The sequence below is a fragment of the Monodon monoceros genome, unplaced genomic scaffold (genome assembly GCF_005190385.1).
Source record: "Monodon monoceros isolate NGI ecotype Baffin Bay Population unplaced genomic scaffold, NGI_Narwhal_1 Super_Scaffold_1, whole genome shotgun sequence".
In the NCBI taxonomy this organism is placed as follows: Eukaryota; Metazoa; Chordata; class Mammalia; order Artiodactyla; family Monodontidae; genus Monodon; species Monodon monoceros.
In genome coordinates, this window is record NW_021703765.1 from 76,029,038 (window position 1) to 76,047,537 (window position 18,500).

The 18,500-nt window shown below is 46.8% G+C and overlaps 1 protein-coding gene across 2 annotated transcripts; it reads right to left on the reverse strand.

Annotated features, from left to right (window-relative positions):
• Positions 1–229: 229 nt before the first annotated feature.
• On the reverse strand, positions 230–18,360 carry WSB2 (WD repeat and SOCS box containing 2). 2 transcript variants are annotated; one of them, XM_029222401.1, is made up of 8 exons: positions 12,457–18,360; positions 6,993–7,237; positions 6,705–6,836; positions 3,655–3,755; positions 2,329–2,501; positions 1,515–1,625; positions 1,295–1,402; positions 230–677 (listed from the first exon to the last, which is right to left on the reverse strand). In XM_029222401.1, the coding sequence occupies exons 1-8, from the start codon at positions 12,642–12,644 to the stop codon at positions 515–517; spliced, it is 1,221 nt and encodes a 406-aa protein (XP_029078234.1). In that variant the 5' UTR covers positions 12,645–18,360; the 3' UTR covers positions 230–514. The 2 variants fall into 2 exon arrangements, with proteins under 2 accessions (XP_029078234.1, XP_029078235.1); XM_029222402.1 differs by lacking the exon at positions 12,457–18,360 and having other exon boundaries at positions 3,987–6,836; positions 6,993–7,900.
• Between the last annotated feature and the right edge of the window lie 140 nt (positions 18,361–18,500).

Consider the following 18,500-nt stretch of genomic DNA (forward strand, 5'->3'; position numbering starts at 1 on the left):
GTATCAGGAGCACGGCCTCTGAGTCACCTGGACTTTAGTTAAGCTAAGTAATATCTCACCCTAGACGGCTCTGTGAAAACTGTCCCGTGGGTCAGAGGAAGGAAAGCCCTTGTCCACATCAAAGCGGCTCTGACCAGCAGGAGAGAACTTTCACCGACACCTCCTCTGCATCTGCATCAACGACGGACACTCCCATTCGAGGGAGTGGAAACTTCTTGGAATCAAAATGACCAGAGAGGGTCCAGCACTGCTGTCCATTAAGTGGCCTGAAGGTTAAGGTCAGGCTCCGTCACTGCAGAAGTGGAATCCCTCTTCTACGACTGACCCTCACACCTCATGGGGAAGAGACTCCTGGCGAGGCCACTGGAATCTGGTTTTGCTACATTCTGTGTTCACAATCCCAAAGAGAGATTCTATTTCAATCCAAGACCAGATGTTTGGCCCATTGCTCCAGCTACTTGTCAGGAAGATTTATCCTGCTACAGAGGAAACAAGTAAGACTATGGAGACTGGCTTAAAAAGTTCTGTATGTGAGGAACTCTTTCATTTTCTTAGGGATTGGCAGCGCTAGCACTTGGTATGTCGTTAGGAAACTTCGCAGGGCTTTCCGGCATAAGTGCTTCAGTGATGACAGGACCCGAGGAGCCGTCCAGAACTGGACGTGGCCATCCCTTGTCCTGAAATGAGACGGAAACCAGTGCGTTATGGCAGACCTTGGAAATGTATGTTTTCACTGGGACAGATATCAATGTTTCTACTCTCACTTGCACTGGCAGGAGACTCTAGAGAGTGAAACGCAGCCTGGACCTTGGAAATAGATATGGAGGCTGTGGCGCTGAGTAATTAAGGCTGCTGAGGGCAGCAGGAGAACTCAAGACACCTCTGGTTCCAAAGTGCTGTCTCTGTCAGTACAGCCCTTTATAAATCATACTATGGGTTCAAATGTAACAGGGAAGAGTGCCACCTGTTGAATTACAGATGTTCCCTGTAAGGTGGTCTCTGCCCTAAATGGTTTCCCATATAAATGCTGCATCATCTTGATTTCTGCTTCCTTGCAGACCTGGCCTGTTAATAGCATGAATTGTAGATCTTTCACGTTGACATTTAGGCTAAATATTAAGAGTAAATGATAAACTCTATTAGCAGAAGAGAATATCAGAATTTTATGTAATCTCAGATTTCCTTAAAGCCTTCCTCACAGGCAAGAAAATTCTAGATGCTTTCTTTCCTTGAAAAGCTACGTGGAATACTCAACAGAAACCACTACGCGTCTGCTCGGCTAACAGATACATACCCCGTGGCAATGACTCCGCCATGTGGAAAAAACGTGCAGCAGAGGCCATTGGTCATAGGGGCAAACGCAATTGGAGTTTTCAGTTCCAGGGCCCAGATCCTGAGGAGCCTGGAGGAGAAAGGGACGTGTCAGCAGACCTGGGGCCAGACCCCAAGGGTGATGCTACAAGCCCTTTCCAACGCTTGCTCTGAGGCCGCGGAAAGAGGTTTCTCTTCGTTACCTGTCATCCGCTACCGTGGCGAGGTACAAGCCTTCAGGGGAGAAGCACACAGATCTCAGGGAGCTGATGTGGACATCGCTGTCATCCATGGGGGGGTTGAGCTGGGTGTGGCTGAGGAGGACACAGGACAGTAGGTGGGCCTGCAGTGATGGCTGCCCTCCGCCCTCCGCCTTTCATCCCCAGGCAGGAGGCCAAAGTGCCATGGCCACAAAAAGGTTCCAGACATGTCTCGTACCCCGTGTGGAAAACCTGGGGATTTGCAGACTGGAAAAGACGACTGGAAACAAGTGCATTTCATACAGCTCCAGTGTCTTGTGGAGGGGGCTGAAGGATTACTAATATTCCCTGTGCTAATTTCCTTATGCAAAGTAGGTCAGCCCTCGCTTTAATGCCACAGTACAAACTGAAAGTCTTTTTTAGGCTAAGATACATGATAATTATAGGACTACCTATTATTTGCTTCAGAAAACAACAGAGACAAAGGGGAAAAGTAGACCAAGTTGGTGAGAACATGAAAATTCACTTTGGAAATAACAGTTTCAATAAGAGGATCATTCTGAACCTGTTACTACAGTTATTAGTAAGTGGAAAGAAAGAGTCACTGTGAGGTTTCGTAATGCTGAATCCAAAGCAGTACAGAGAGCCTCCTATAGCCGGAGACTTGAAGGCACTCGGGGCTAATTTGAGAATTGACAGTGAAACACTGCTGCACACCAGTGCCTCAGAATAAGCACGAACACACTGTGTCCTGGACCAAGACAGGTTTCCCATCGAACACCCCACCGGGAAGCGGAAGCGGGGAGGCAGTCCTTACTGGAGTGACCGCAGCCGCTCGCCAGTGTAGGGGTCCCACATGATCACATTGGTATCGTAAGAAGCCGTGACGAGCAAGGCAGAGTCAGGGGAGAAGTCGCAAGAGACGACGCTGCTCTGGTGGCCCTCCAGCTTCCGGATTAATGTGTAGGACCGCATGCTCCACAGGAAGACCTGTGGGAAGAACAGGTGCCTGGTCAGGGCGGAAACAGTGCTCAAGACGTGAACAGTGAGGAGAAGGCACAGCCTTGCCTCTCCAGGCCGCACAGCCAGGGGAAGCTAAGTGCTCCAGCCCCTTTTCTATGTTTCTTCTAGAACATGTCATACTGGCCTAAATAAAGTGACAGGTCTGAATTCTTGAGGCACAGAACCAACAGACATGCTCAAGGAGCTTACTTTAGGGGAGAATCAACCAACCGACCTCAGGAAGACAGCAGCCAGCATGGCTCAGGGGAAGCTTCTGGGTCCTGCTTCTGAGCGCTCTTAGCAAATAGGGCAATGCATGCTGAAGACCTAAGCCAAGGGCTACCTTGTCCTTTCACTTGAAACCAAAATTAGGGGTCAGAGGTGAATTCCTGGTCACCCAACAGAGCCATCTGACACCCGCCTCTGGTTTACAGGACCACAGAAATCTGCCCCACGGCTGTAGGTCTGACCTAGCTCCTTACTTGAAACCTTTCTGAGAATTAAAAGAAGTATTTTCTTTTTTTTCCTTTAAGAAAACTCTCACTTTCACATAGTTCCAAACCTCAAATCAATGATTAACCACCTGAGCTGTACCAAATAGTGAACTCTTAACTTTCCCAAGTCGGTCACAGCAAACAACAGCTCAATGCAGATGTAAAACTCAAACAATCGGTTCCCAAACTGTTCCTGGGTTTCTAGTACTTTTGTTACAATAGACAGGATTTCAGGACAAAGTTCAACGAGTTACTGTACATTTTATGATTTGAATGGAAATCCTAATTAGGTGGATTCAAATTAGATGGTTCAAAGGAAATCTGGATCCACATGTGGGTTGCAACTTTTAAAATCATAGACTCCAACAGGGAAAGAAATTTTAAAAACATGGCTTTCCCATCTTGTGAAGGCAAACAGCCCTCCCACGACATGACGGGAGCGACCTGCTTCCAAACACCTCCTCTCGTTTGGTTTGTGTCAAAGTGCAAATCAGAAAAGGAGGGGCCTCAGCCCGGCAGCGTGCCTCCCGCTGGGGCTGATTTGCAGGCGGCTTTCAAGGACACTGGCTCACTTACCCTCTCATGCATGAGGCCGCTTCCCTGAACTGAAGCAACAGAGCAAAGGGCACCCCAAGTTTGAGACTCACCGACTTCTCCCCAGCTGCAGAACACAGCATGCTGCAGTCTGGCGAGATGGAGCAGCAGTAAACCCACTGCAGGTGGCCCGATAACACCTGAATCTGTTTACCTGTCAGAGAAATGGAGCACATGGTGAGCCGACTCCCAAAACCAGAGCAGGAAGCCTGAAGAACCGGCAGTGGTGCCTCCCCCCAGCCCCACCCACTATATCCAGCGGTTCTCTAGCAGCTGAGCCCACGGGCCCCTTTTTTAATGCAGAGAAAGAAATATGACAGGATTTATCATTTAAATGCCTGAAATCTATTAACATGACGTTATAATGCCCAAGGGAAATCATTACCTACTGTTTCACCAAAATCCACAAGGTCAGTGGGACAAAGGCTGTCGACAGATCAGGTTTGATACATTCCTTTGATAACAGAGAACATTCTTTTCAGGTCCCCCAACCACCTCAGTTACTCTGAAGCATCCTTCCAAATTTGAAAGTGTTTACCTTCAATTCTCTGTCATTTATGCTCTGTAATGGTTTCCCCCTGGCCACAAGGATCCCACTCTCACCCTCCTCCCACCCTCGCCAGGATGTCCGGATGAGCAGTGGTGCAGCATAATTAGGGCCACATGCTCTGGAGGCAGGTAAACTCAGCCTTGAATCCTGGCTCCACTGTTTACTCAGCGCATAACCCTAGGTCACTCACGTCATCTCTTCAGATCTCCATCTGGGAAAAAGCTAAATGCCCATCAACAGAGGAATGGATGAATAAAGGGTAGTATTCCACCTGTTAAGTCAGATGAAATTAAGGAACTAGATTTTCCATGGAGTACTGTCTAATAAAAAAGAAAAATGCAGAAAAAATGTGAAGAATATGATTCCATTTTTGTGAAACAATGACCCCCAAATCCATAAATGTAAAAGTGAGTGTCTGGGACTTCCCTGGTGGCACAGTGGTTAAGAATCTGCCTGCCCATGCAGGGGACACGGGTTTGAGCCCTGGTCCGGGAAGATCCCACACGCCACGGAGCAACTAAGCCTGTGCGCCACAACTACCGAGCCTGCGCTCTAGAGCCTGTGAGCCACAACTGCTGAGCCCATGTGCCAGCGCGCCTAGAGCCCGTGCTCCACAAGAGACGCCACTGCGATAAGAAGGCTGCGCACAGCAACAGAGAGTAGCGAGTAGCCCCCGCTCACCGCAACCAGAGAAAGCCCGCGTGCAGCAATGAAGACCCAACACAGCCAGAAATAAATAATTTTTTTAAAAGTGAGTGTCTGAATAGGATTACGCAAGTATAGAGAAAAATATGGAAGGCAATATGGAAGGGTCTTATTTAGCATGGGTAACAGGACTGCAGGGGGATTATGGAGGAATGCAAAGGAGGGGAGGATGAGAAAATTTGGGGGGAGAAGCCCCCAAAAAGGGGGGAAGAATGTATATGGTCATACATATGCATTTAAGAATTCATGTGTATGTGTAGGCATACAGAAATAAATTTTATGAAAGTCAGTCATGGTTTCTTCAGCTCTCAAGTAAGAAGCGTACCTGCTCCCCCGGGGTAGGTGTGAGTGAATAAATCAAGGCAGGGTGGGGGGGGCAGGGCCCCGTGCCTGGGGACACTACTTTAGTCCCCTCCTCTCCTTGAAAAGCCCTAGTAACTGGCCTAGTCCATTCTGCCCACTCTCAGCCCCTTCAGCGAGTCCTCCCTCCCTGCCTCAGATGGTGGCAAGGTGCCTGCGACGCTCATTAAAAAAGGCGCTGCGGGGCTTCCCTGGTGGCGCAGTGGTTGAGAGTCCGCCTGCCAATGCAAGGGACACGGGTTCCTGCCCCGGTCCGGGAAGATCCCACATGCCGCGGAGCGGCTGGGCCCGTGAGCCATGGCCGCTGAGCCTGCGCGTCCGGAGCCTGTGCTCCGCAACGGGAGAGGCCACAGCAGTGAGAGGCCTGCGTACCACAAAAAAAAAAAAAAAAGGCACTGCGTCTGATCACCCTCCCAGTCAGCAGGCCCACCTCAGACCACACAGCCACAAGCTCCACAGCAACAGGCAGACAGGACCCAGGGCGCGTTGCGTGACTCGATGCCTTCAGATGAGGGCACCACAAGCACCTCCTTAGTTGCCTGACAAGTTATCAGGCTCGTTTCTGAGAGGGCAGGGACGGGGCCCCTCTCGTGGTGTGGAGAGCTGCACAGTCACCGCTCGGACTCTGCATCATCAGGGACGAGGGTGCTCTTCATGACCGCCCACGTCCCCATTTCCTCCTTCCACCTCCCTCCACGCCTGCGAGGGAGAAATGGCCCGGCAACCAATTCCCCTTCCCTGTGTCACCCTCCCAGCTGAGGAGAAACCCCAGAGATGTATGGAATTCTCCGTCGGGCTGCTCCGGGATACAGTCCTGCTTAGAGCAGAACTGCACTAGGGCTGACCGCCCCCCTCCCCACCCCAGCCTGAGAGGATTCTCGTAGACCTAGATTCCACTGTACAAAGAAACTTTACTTCTAACAGGAAGTACCCAACATGGATGACTTCTTCCAGATCAGTGGTTCTCAACCCGGGGAGGCTGTGGCCTTTATGTTGACACTGGGCTCTGTCTGGAGACATTTTTGGTTATCACAACTAGAGAAGGTGCTACTGGCATCTCACGGGTTAAGAGGGCAAGGATGCTGCTCCACACCAGAATGCACGGGAAGGTCCGTAACAAAGAATTATCCAGCCCAGTATGGCAAGAGTGCCACAGCTGAGAAAACCTATTCTACACCATGTATTTTCGAGAGGGGTGAAAACTGGTTCTTGATGGCCAGAAAAGTCTGACCTTTTTAATGTACAAAGCACAGATACACATCCAGTACCTGAAGAGATATTCAATGTATTTTTGGCATGAAAATCTCCCAGGTGGTGAGGGGGCTGGGGAGGGTGACTAGGAGAAACATGTCTAAAAAGTCTCCTCAGGAGGCAATAACAGAAAAAAAGGTTGAGAAACACTGTTCTGGATAAAATGACACTGGTCAAGTAGAGAGAGGGGCAAATACAGTATTTTGGGGTTGCCAAGTCATTCCGTCACCTCCATACCATGTTTATTCAGGTCCCAGATGCGAAGAGTCTTATCTCGGGATGCAGAAACCAAAATCAAACTGCCACTGGGTGTGAAGCTCAGATCTCTCACGACGTCTTGGTGGCCAGACAGATTCAAAAGCAGGAGCCCTAGCGTGAGAGAGAGGGGCACTCGATCAGGGGGAGAGGCAGCTCTGGCCTACAGGTCACAGCCACACCCCTCAGCCAACTGGCGGCCCCTCTGGTCCCTGATCGGAATGTGCACGAGAGCCCCCTGGGGCCTGATCCCAGCCAGAAATGACCTACCTGTCTGTACCTCCCAAATCTTGATCTGCCCATCGTTGAGCCCTGTAGCAAGAATGAGGCAAGAGACGTCTGGCACCTGGGGATGGTGGCGTGCCCAGAGCTTCCTGCTGGGTGGAGAAGGCCACGGGCTGAAGGCCAAGCCCCAGACAATCTGCCCACAGTCCAGCGTCTTCTCCTTTGGGCTGCCTCGCCCTTTTGTATCATTTTTGCTGCTTCGGCTTTTGGCTTCGAACCCTTTAGGGATGCTGGGAAAAGCAGAGAGTTCTTAATGAGTCTGAAATTGCCACCAAGTCAATCGACTTTTCATTCTGGGGTACCTAAGCCTTTGAAATCCTAGAAACAAATAGGCCTTCAGTGAATTCTAGTACGACCTTTCTTCTTGTTTTTTTTTTTAGAATTCGTGTAACAGAGACTTCACTGGCCGTGGCTCATCCCATCTGTGACAGTCCTGCAGTGGGGCGACCTGCCTTGTGGGATAACTAGATCACAGATGCTCCAGGGAGCCATTTGCTTCTTCAGAAAGTTCTCCTGGGTTTTGGTGCTTGGAAGGAAAGATGCACTCCATGTTTCTCATGAGAAAGAAAGCATGCTGTAGATTTGGAACTAGGACAGAACTTAGAGCCTGAATAACCATGTGCCACTCTTCTGCCTCATACCCCCCTTATCTCTAGCTTAGAAAGTCCCCAAGGAGCAGGAAAATAAACCCAATTTTCGGGCCAACAGTTTGCTTGGTACATGCCAATTTCCACCTTCACTTGCTTTGCTCCAATCAATGAATGAGGCTCTTTCATTTACTTCTCTGATGGCACATCCAGTCCAGGAACCAACCAGCAGGGCAGTGAAGGGAAGAACTCACAGAGCTGTTAAGGGGCACGCTGACCTCAAAGATCTCGTGGCCCAAGCCTTTCCTTTTACCTTCAACTTATGCTGAAACACAGGCCCAGACAAGCTAAATAAGACTCCGTCCCTAAGAAACAGGGCCCTGCCCACCACTCTGCCTCGCAGACAATGTCTCAAAGGCATGAGCAATTCAACAGTCCTGGGGTTCGGCCCGCAAACGCAGAACCCTTATCTGTAGTACACTTTATCACTGTAAGTATTCAGTCCTGCTTTGCTACATGGCCACACTCCGTGGTTTATCGAACTGGGGGAAAGAGTGATGATAAAGCTGGGACTCATTTCCATGAAAAATCCTATAGCCAACATACATGCAGCTGAACCTCTTTCTGTATTACATCTATTCCCGAAAACTTAAGTAAGTCATATTTTTGCCAATCGCATCATCGAAATATATTAAAGAATTTTAAGCAAGCTCACCTACAGAACTAGAAGGGAGAGACTGTGGCAAACGTGGGCTCCTTCAACTCTGAAAGTCTGTCATTCTAAAGCAGAGGCTGCGGGAGTGTGCCCGGGATGGCAGTCTGTTCTGTACGTGAAGCCGTCTCCCACCTCCACCAGGCTCGTCTGCCCACCTCTCGCCTAGGGACGTGTTCACGCTCGAGCAGCAGAGCTGACTTGTCTTGACAGAGACATACGGCCCCGAAAGCCAGAAATATTTACTATCTGGGCCTTTATAGAAAAAGTGTGCCGACCCCTGGTCTAAATGGCCAAACGTGGTCTGAAAATGTGTCGTTCTGACAGAACATCTGAAATGTGACACTGAATGTCTTTTCAATGAAGCCCACCCAATCCACATCCGGCCCCAGCCAGGCCGACACATACACTTCGAAGACCTGCCCAGCCCTGACTCGGGGGCCTTAGTTGGCCATACAGGGGAGAAGCACAGAAAAGGCAAGCTATGGGGAGAGCTTTGTAGGCCAGCTCAGAACCTCCAAAGTTACCTTTTTTTTTTTTTTTTTAATAAAATCCTGATTTCTGTATTTGAATTAAGGGATACATCTGTAGCTACTTTATTCCAAAGGAATTAAGGCACATTGGCATAGTAATTCATTTTACTATCATAAATTTAACATGTTAGGGGTAGAGATAACTTTCCTGGGGTCACAAAATTGGGGGCAGAACGGGAACTAGTAGTCAAGTCTTGGGTGTCCTAGCCTAGTGTTCAGCACATGCCCTGGACTTCAGAGTCTGCAATGAATTCAAGGGATGAGGTACATGGGAGGTGGCAGACACGACTGTGGGAGGGGGCCGCTCGGGGCCAGGGACAGTCATTAGGAGAATTTAACTTCACCAAAATTGAATCTTCAGAAAATTTTATTTCTAAAAGTAGTAGTACATTTATCTAGTTATTATCAATTATTTGCTCAATATCAAAAGCGCTACATTATATGATTTTTTAAATGTATAACAACCCTAACAAGAATATAAAGGCCCCAGATTTCCCCTTTTAAAGGACTTTTAAAATAACAATTATTTTAAATTATAAAATTAATAGTGAAACATGGGGAAATTTTGGAAATGAGAAAATTATAAAAATTATCCAGATCCTAATACCACTCTAACCACAGTAAACACTGTACGATGAATTTTTAATTTATGTGTACATTCACATGTTATTCAAAAACAAATTTGGGATCATACTGCAAATACAGTTTCATAGCTTGCTTTTTTCAGTAAGCCTTGTACTGTAAGCATTTCCTCAAGTTATTATTCTTCAAAATGTGTGATTTTTCCCTAAAACAAGTAACTGCTCATTTAACATATTAAACAATATTTCCCTCATTATATTAAACAAAAGATACACATAAAGGGTTAATGCTCAAATTTACATTTTCCCTAATATTGGAAAGATATATTTATGTATAGTAATATATATACTTGAATACAAGAGTGATTTTCAAGGAAGTAACAGATTTCCCACTTTATGCTTTTTAAAAAATACTTTTCCAGACTATATATCAGATTTAAGTCTGGATATGAAGTTGAGTCCCTTGTATTTAGACTGGGGGAACCAATAAATAATGATCTTGGCATCACCATTAAACTGAGTATAGAAGGAACTGAAAATTGTGATTAAAAAAAACAAAAACAAAAAACACACACAACAATCTCTGATGGCTACAGAAATATACAGCAATGCCCGAATTTCCTTAAGCCTTCTCTCATCACCAGATTTTAAGCTATTTCTGATTTTTAACTACCATATGATTAATTTCATGTTGAAAATTAGTGTATGTAAATGGATGACCTCCCATTTGCAGCAACATGGATGGACCTAGAGATTGTCATACTAGGTGAAGTAAGTCAGACAGTGAAAGACAAATACCATGTGATATCACTTATATGTGGACTATAAAAAAATGGTACAAATGAACTTATCTACAAAACAGAAATAGAGTCACAGATGTAGAACACAATCTTATGGTTACCGGGGGGAAGTGGCGGGAGGAATAAATTGGGAGATTGCGATCGACATATACACACTACTATATATAAAATAGATAACTAATAAGGACCTACTGTATAGCACAGGGAACTCTACTCAATATTCTGTAATGACCTATGTGGGAAGAGAATCTAAAAGAGAGTGGATATATGTATATGTATAATTGATTCATTTTGCTGTACAGCAGAAAATAACAACATTGTAAATCAACTGTACTCCAATAAAAGTTTTTAAATAAATAAATAAATCGATGACCCCATTTCTGAGATTCCTAATCGCAGGAAGAGCAGTTTTAAGGTCCTCGAAATGGCCTTCCTTCCAGCAAGTGCACAAATTTATACTCCTCAACCCCAGCAGCGTGCAGAGTACCCATCTCAGCAAATTTTCATCAGCGTTACCTATCATCAAGGCAACAAGTTTCAGACTGAACTTATAAAAAACGTAAATCTAACGTGCTACTTGTAAGAAATGCTTAAAGCAAAACAAATGAGACCCTCATGGGCAGGGGCCATGTTTGATTTATTTCAGGATTCTCAGCCCCTGGCTCTGCGTCAGGCAAGGAAGACTACAACAACTGTTGGGTGAGTAAATAAATACAGACATAGAGTTGCCCTGTGACAAATGAAAAAAATACTGATGCTGGGCCATCTGACTGGGAGCTCACAGCATTCAGATACTGGGACTTGTCCAGCCCAGAGACAGAAAAGCTAGTTAATATCAGGAACTGAACTTGGTTGATAATAAAAAAGGCAACTAGCCAATTTTAAAATGGACCAAGGATCTGAATAGACATTTCTCCAAAGAAGACATGCAAAGGGCCAATAATCACATGAAAAGGTGGGCAAGATCAGTAGCCAACAAGGAAATGCAAACCAAAACCACAATGAGATGCCACTTTGCTCCCACTAGGATGGCTATACTATAATCAAAGACAGTCGAGGGCTTCCCTGGTGGCACAGTGGTTGAGAGTCCGCCTGCCGATGCAGGGGACACGGGTTCGTGCCCCGGTCCGGGAAGATCCCACATGCCGCGGGGCGGCTGGGCCCGTGAGCCATGGCCGCTGGGCCTGCGCGTCCGGAGCCTGTGCTCCGCAGCGGGAGAGGCCACAATAGTGAGAGGCCTGTGCCCGCAAAAAAAAAAAGACAGTCGATAACAAGTGTTGGTCAGGATGTGGAAAATTTGGAAATCTCCAACATTGCTGGTGGGATTGTAAAATGCTGGAACCACTTTGAAAAACAGTCTGACAGTTCCTCAACCAGTTAAACATATACAAAAACATATATCCACACAAAAACTTCACGTAAGTGTTCACAGAAGCATTATCTAATAGCCAAAAAGTGAAAACAACCTGAATGTTCACCAGTGGGTAAACTTATCAACAAAATGTGGTGTCTCCATAAGATGGAACATTATTTGGCAGTAAAGGGAAATGAAGTAATGAAGCATGCTACAACACGGATAACCATAAAAACAGTATCCTAAGTGAAAGAAGCCAGTCAACTGACTACACAGTGTATGATTTGATTTGTACGAAATGTCTAGAGTAGGCAAATCTACAAAGACAGAAAGTAGATTAGAGGCTGCTCAGGGCTGGAGAGCAGAGGGGGATTAGAGGATTTCTTTTTGGGGTGACAAAAATGTTGTAAGACTGATCATGGTGATGGTTGCACAACTCTGTGGATATTCTCAAGTCACTTAGCTGTATACTTTATTTTTTTGGTGAAAGACAAGTTTACTTGCCTCCAAAGGACTCAGGTAATTTAGGGAAATTTAAAATACAGTTAGTTGGTAAGGGGGAGTCGTCCCTAACCAGCAGCTGCCGGATAATCAAGCCTAACTACCCAGCTGGGCCTCTGGCTGCACACTTTAAATGGGCAAACTGTACGGCGTGTAAATTATATCTCAGCAAAGCTGTTAAAAAAAAGAAACTCAGGGCTAACATAATCTCGATGGAGTTAATTTTCACAGGTACAGAATGTGGGACCCTGGAAACCTCACTGATCCAATTCCTGAACTGTTTTGGCCACCTTGCCTCTCCTGCTCTCGGGCAGGGAGCCATCTGGGAGAGCGCTCAGTTCCCCAGGACTCCCTCACTCCCTTGGGTGTGAAAGAACTTACAACTGCTCTTCCAGCGGCCAGGGGATCAGCTTGACAATGCAGTGTCCTTGAGACCAGGCGAACCAGGAACCATCCGGAGAGAAGGCAACGCTCCACGTTTCACAGCTTGACTTCCAATCAAACTGATGGGGGCGCCCGGGCTTGAGTTCGGCCAGCAGCAGTGGCTCCTCTGGGGCAGGAGACAGCATGCTTCAAACAGGCACCCTCACCTCGAGGGTAAGGGCAGAACCAGGCCCCTGACCACCTTGCTGACTCAGAAACTGGAAAGCCACCGAGGTCTCCCCATGGCAAAAAGTGACAGTCCGGATTCTGGGAGGGAGTTGTCATTTAAATGACCTGGGGCACTAACAGTAGCCACAGGCTGAATTCCAGTGGGGTTACTCAGTGCTGGCACTCCTGACTTCTGGTTAACCGTGACTCAGAGTAACCTTTGTAAGAGTGAATCCAGTGAAGGGAGGCCTGATTTTCCTATGAAAGCCCGAAGAGGAAGAAAGGAGACAGGCCAGGCAAGGATCAGACGGTGCTGATCAGGAAGCCTTCAGATGCACTTAAGGTCTCTCCAAAAGAACCTGCTACTGGGAAACAGGTGAAAGGAGGAATATCTGAAACTCACAGGCTCCCTCTCACTCCCCGTCATCCTCCCCATCATCAAGGCTAAAATGTTCAGCACTGGCCCTGCTTCCTGTCACTCAGACTTCTTGATCTGGCCTCCCACTTCCATCTCCTCTCTGTTCTGGCCTAAACCTTCATCCCATCTTGCTCCGATCTTTTACAAGACTCTCCTGATGCATTTTCTCCTGCCCCCAGGGACCCTGCTGAAGCTGAAACGCACATCACAGACAGTTCTTTCAAATACATTCCAAAGCTCCCACCTGCCTACCAGATAAAGGCAGCTGAGACCCGGCCTCCCAGCCCACCCCACTGGCCCCAGCCTTCCCTTTCCGGTCGTCTCCCTGCACGCCACACGCCGGCCACACACACCTCCCTGTCGTGCCCCAAGTAGCTCATCTGAGTTCACACCTAGACTCATTTTCTGCTTATGAGAATCCCACTGAGATTAGCAACCCAGAAGCATACCCAGATCTCACACTATCAAAGCGGAAGTAAGTCCCACTCTCCTTATTTCTTTCTCTCCTGTAGTGACAAGTTTCCCTCTGCCCCAACGCCACCCCCAGCTGGGAATTTACGCAGCCGCCTTCAAACACCAAGCCGATTCAATCCTTGTTTCTTTTTTTTTTGGGGGGGGCGGAGGGGGGAGGCTAGCACAGCGTCCTGTGAAGGGCGGGGGCTGGACTGGTGCTTCTTCATCGACCTGAAGGGCAGTCCCCAGTTCAAGTCTCCCCTACAGCGGAAGATTCTCAATGGCTGACAAAGCTTGTAAGTTCAAGGCCTTCAGAACTGATTTTTTGATCGCTACGATTGTGTTACCTACGAATATAAAAACTGGCTTCCATCCTGAATGAGGTCACTGTCTGATGTGTATGTTCCACTTTAGCAGTTTTGAGACTTTGACCTTTTTATAGCTGTTACCAGATAGATACTAATTTAAACAGCCCCTATTTCGTATATTTTAGGACACATCTTTATAAGTCTTCTCAGTTTGACCTTGTTAAAATCAGGATGTGTCAAGCGATGACTTTTCATAGTTAAATAGGCAGTATTTTTTTCAGTGACACATATTGGCAATACAATCCATGATATCCTGGATTCAATGAAACAGACGGTAAACATGCATATATGTAAATAATATTTATACGTATATATATATTTTTTTCTGACATGCATTATAGGAAAATACATGGGTATATCTTGTTTCATGAAATAAATGTATTGCTGAAAATTCTGTCTTTAAATAGAATTTTAATAAATCATATTAAGCCTTTATGGCTTTGTTATTTAAAGAAAATTTAAGGAAGTTTCCTTTGTAAAGAGAATATTAATTCCCTGAGGTTCTATGCTTAAATCTAGGTTTTAATATATCAGATCTGTCTAAATTGGCATTTGTATACGCCCAGGTAATTCCTCCTAGAAATCTGTGTTTGCACAGGCGATCCTTTCACTTACACAATTACTTGTGTATCTGAGCACAGTCCTCTGGATGTGAGTATCTGCATGGTAAGAAGTTACTTTATACTGTAAATCCAAAACAAGACTCAGTGTTACGCAGCAACCCCGTGGCGTTTATTCCCATTATTTCTAGATATCTTCTTAAGGTAAACGAGCCCTATTCTGTTAATGCCTCCTCATGGGGTCCAGTGGTTCTCAGCCGGGGGCACTTTTGCCCCCCAGGGACATGTGGCAATGTCTGGACACATTTTGGTTGTCGTAACCAGAGGGGGTGCTACTGGCATCTAATGGGTGGAGGCCAGGGATGCTGCTCAACATCCTACAGTGCACAGGGCAGCCGCTACAACGAAGAATTATTTTGCTCAAAATGTCAGTGGTGCTGAGGTTGAGAAGCCAGATGGAGTCAAATATTAAATGACATTGACTGATCTGGAGGTACATTTTCATCACCTGACTTCATTCCACCCTGGTAATGTTCACACTTGGTTCGCTTCCTCCACAATACGCACGTTATCCATCCTTTCGACACCATGGAGGCTCCACACAATATGAAAAGGGGTCACCCCTGACTTCTCTCTTTTCTTTACCTCCCAAACCAAATCCATTAACTAGTTCTACTGCATCTGCTTCCAAAAGACTTGCCAAACCTAACTTTCCTCCATCTCACGGCTGCTATTCTAACCTATGCAACATCGTCTCATCCAACGTTGGCTCATATATGCAACATCAGCTCTCACTAAGCAGACTCCTAGCTCCCTCTGCTAGGAGACTGCTCTCCTGGCTCCCCCTCCGGCCCCCACCACCCATTCTCCTCACCTTTCAGAGTGATCAGTTTCGATCACTCTTCGAATAAAATCCTCACCCTGCCCTGGAAGTCCTGCACACTGGCCTTCTCTCACCCCTCGACTATGCTCAATTAGTTCCGACCTCAGGGCCTTTGCACCAGCTATTCTCTTAGACTGGAATGCCTGCATGCCTGGCACCTTCTCTTCATCCAGGTCTCGGCTCAAATGACAACTCCTTAGAGAGCCCTGCTCTGATCCCAAGTCAATGTCCTTCATAACTCCTCACTTTATTTTCTTTACAGCACAATCACCATTATGATTATTATCCGTCTCCCTCCAGTTAGGACATCAATGCCACCGACAGAGCAGGGACCTTGTATGTTTATCCCCAGTGCCTAGCAGAGTTCCTGGCAGAGAGCAGGCACTCAGTAAATATTTGTGGAATAAATATACATGGTATCTCTCTATAATATAAATGAAATGAAGCCCCTTAGACTATTATGATGCCTTTGCCAAACATTTTACATGAAATGCTTCTTAAACATAAGCCATACCCAGATTTCACACTCTATTTCTGTGATTTGGGGATTTAATCTCTTGCTATTTCAGGCTCAAGAATCCAAGGACTAAAATAAGAAAAAAAACGAAGGAACTACGGAGATTCTGAAGAGGAGGCTGGGCCCAAACTAAACTTGGCTGCTGGAAAAGAAAGCCATAATTAGTGCAGAACTTTAAAAAAAAAAAAAAAAAACCAGAGGCAAGAGGATCCAGCTTCATCTGGGATTGTACCTGCCCTGGCCCTTCTTGCTGAAAAGGCCTATGGATCTGAGTTTTCTAATTAAACACTGGGATGTGTTTGGATAATCAGGCAGAGTGGAAAGACATTTACCATGGGCCTCTTCTGTGAAAGGAGATTTGCCTGAACACAGAGAGAAGCTATGAGTGACTCTAGCCGGCAGGAAGCTTGTTGATTTGTCCTGCCTTGAGATCTCTACATGAGATGTTCCATCCGTTCAGAAAACTCTGCCTGGCTGGCCCCAGATCCTCACCCAGCTGCTCTGCCTACCCTTCAGGCCTCAGTGCTGGTGTCACCTTCTCAGAGACCTTCCTGGCCTCACTATCCAAAGTGGCCCAATCACTTTCTTTTCACTCCACTGAATTTTCTTTATAACTATCACTCACACAACTTCTCTTGATTGCTTGCTTCTTTTTATGTAACTGTTGTTTCTCTCTTCCCCACCCTCATTCCGAACTGTTCACTGCTTTTGGGCTGTGCTGTCCAATACAGTAACTGCTAGCCACACGTGGCTACTGACCTTCTGAAATGTGGCAAGTCCCAATTACGATGGGCCATTAGGTACATGATACATACTTTACTTCAAAGACGGTACAAAAGCAAAAATCTAAAAATTTTCAATAATTATTCATGATTACGTTATAATGATAATATTTTAAGATATGCGGGATTGACAAAGATATAATTTTAAAATTACTTTCACCTGTTTCACTTTTTTTTTTTAAACACAACTACTAGAACATTTCAAATTGCATATGTGGCTCGCGTTATATTTCTATTGGCCAGTGCTGGCCTAGAGAGTGCCTGGCCCATAGTAGACACTCAATAAATATTTGAATGAATAAATACATTCTAACCACTACTCTGAAGATATCTACTGCTGTCCATTACAATTAGTCCCATTACAATGGTCTTTATTCAGTTTCAAAAGAAAAAAACTCTGGCCTTTTTTTTTTTTTTACCGGTAGCTTGGCAGCTCTCAACAGCTCAGCCCACACCCCAAAACACAGTCGTCAATCATTAGGAAAAACCCAGAACTGGAAACAGATTCCTGCTGAAAAGGGAGGCTAGCTCCAGATCGCTTTCAGATATAAACTAAAAGGAGTCAATGGAATAGACAGCGGAAGCTATAAAAAGATTCACATAAGATTTCAGACAAACAGTAGGGGCCATTTAACAACAGTTCTATGGGTAACAAACTCACCGAAGAGAAAGCCCTTATCTAGATGGGAAGGCAGAGAGAGCTACCTCTACACCTGGTACTGAATGCCTTACTCCAGCAAACAAAGAAATGTCATTTCCCAAATTAAAAAGTTACACCACCCCAGGGAAAACCCTGATTTCAACCCACCCACCCACAATCCCTGCTCCATCAAAGAAGCCAGGGAAACACAAAAACATCCACGATCAGAATCCTCCAGACCAGAATGAAGCTTGAACTTCACTGGAAGAATACAAAGAGGTTCTGGAACAAATTCTGAGCCTAGGCCTTGACCCCCTTCTGAGAAATTTCCCCTCAGGAAACCGTCTTTAAGCATGGGAGTATATTCAAGAGTTGGGACTCCCAGAATAAATCACAAGCCCACTCCAAATTTCTATTAGTGGGGTTTAGGGGCAAAGTGGTTGGAAAGAAGAAGCCTGAAGGACGCGTCTTGAGGTTTGGCCTTTGCATAACAAGCACACCATTCCCACTGAGGCTGCATGGTCATTTGGGCTGACCCTCCAAGTGCTTCCAATATTCTCCGACTTCCACACCGTTTTCTGATGACAGCTGTTAACAAGGAGAGGCAAGTACCTCACTCATCGGTGTATCCTAAACTTGTCCCCTCATCCATGTCACCAGGGATCGGCAGCTCGGCTCTACAAATCAGTCTCTATTGGGAGAGGCTTGGAATATGTTTTTTCAATAGGGATTCCAGACCCCATTTTCACGCACAGACAAGTTTGGGAAGCTCCCAACCACCCGCTGAGGCAGATACTATTATTAACCCATTTTGCAACTACATAACAGACTTGGGTTAAGCGGTTCGTCCACGATCACACAGCCTGTAAGGAGCAGAGCGGACTCCCACCCAGACCTCGAGTGCAGCACCTGGGCACCCACCCTCTCGGGTATCACCCCCCCCGCCCGAGGGCCTGGCGCCCGTCATGTCCCACCCGGGCGGAGGCGTCGGGCCCCGGGCGCCCCCGACTGTCCCGGGGATGGGGATCCCCGCCGCGCAGAGGCCCGTCTTCCCCGGGTCCAGTCGGCGGCGGGAGACGGGGCGGCGGCCGCTGACAGCGAAAGCGAAACAAAGCTGGTCGCCCGGGGCGCACCCTGCCGCCGGCCGACGCGGACGGCCCAGGTCCGGCGCCCCCGCCGTCCCCATCCCCCGCCCCGGCCGAGGCCGCGCCCC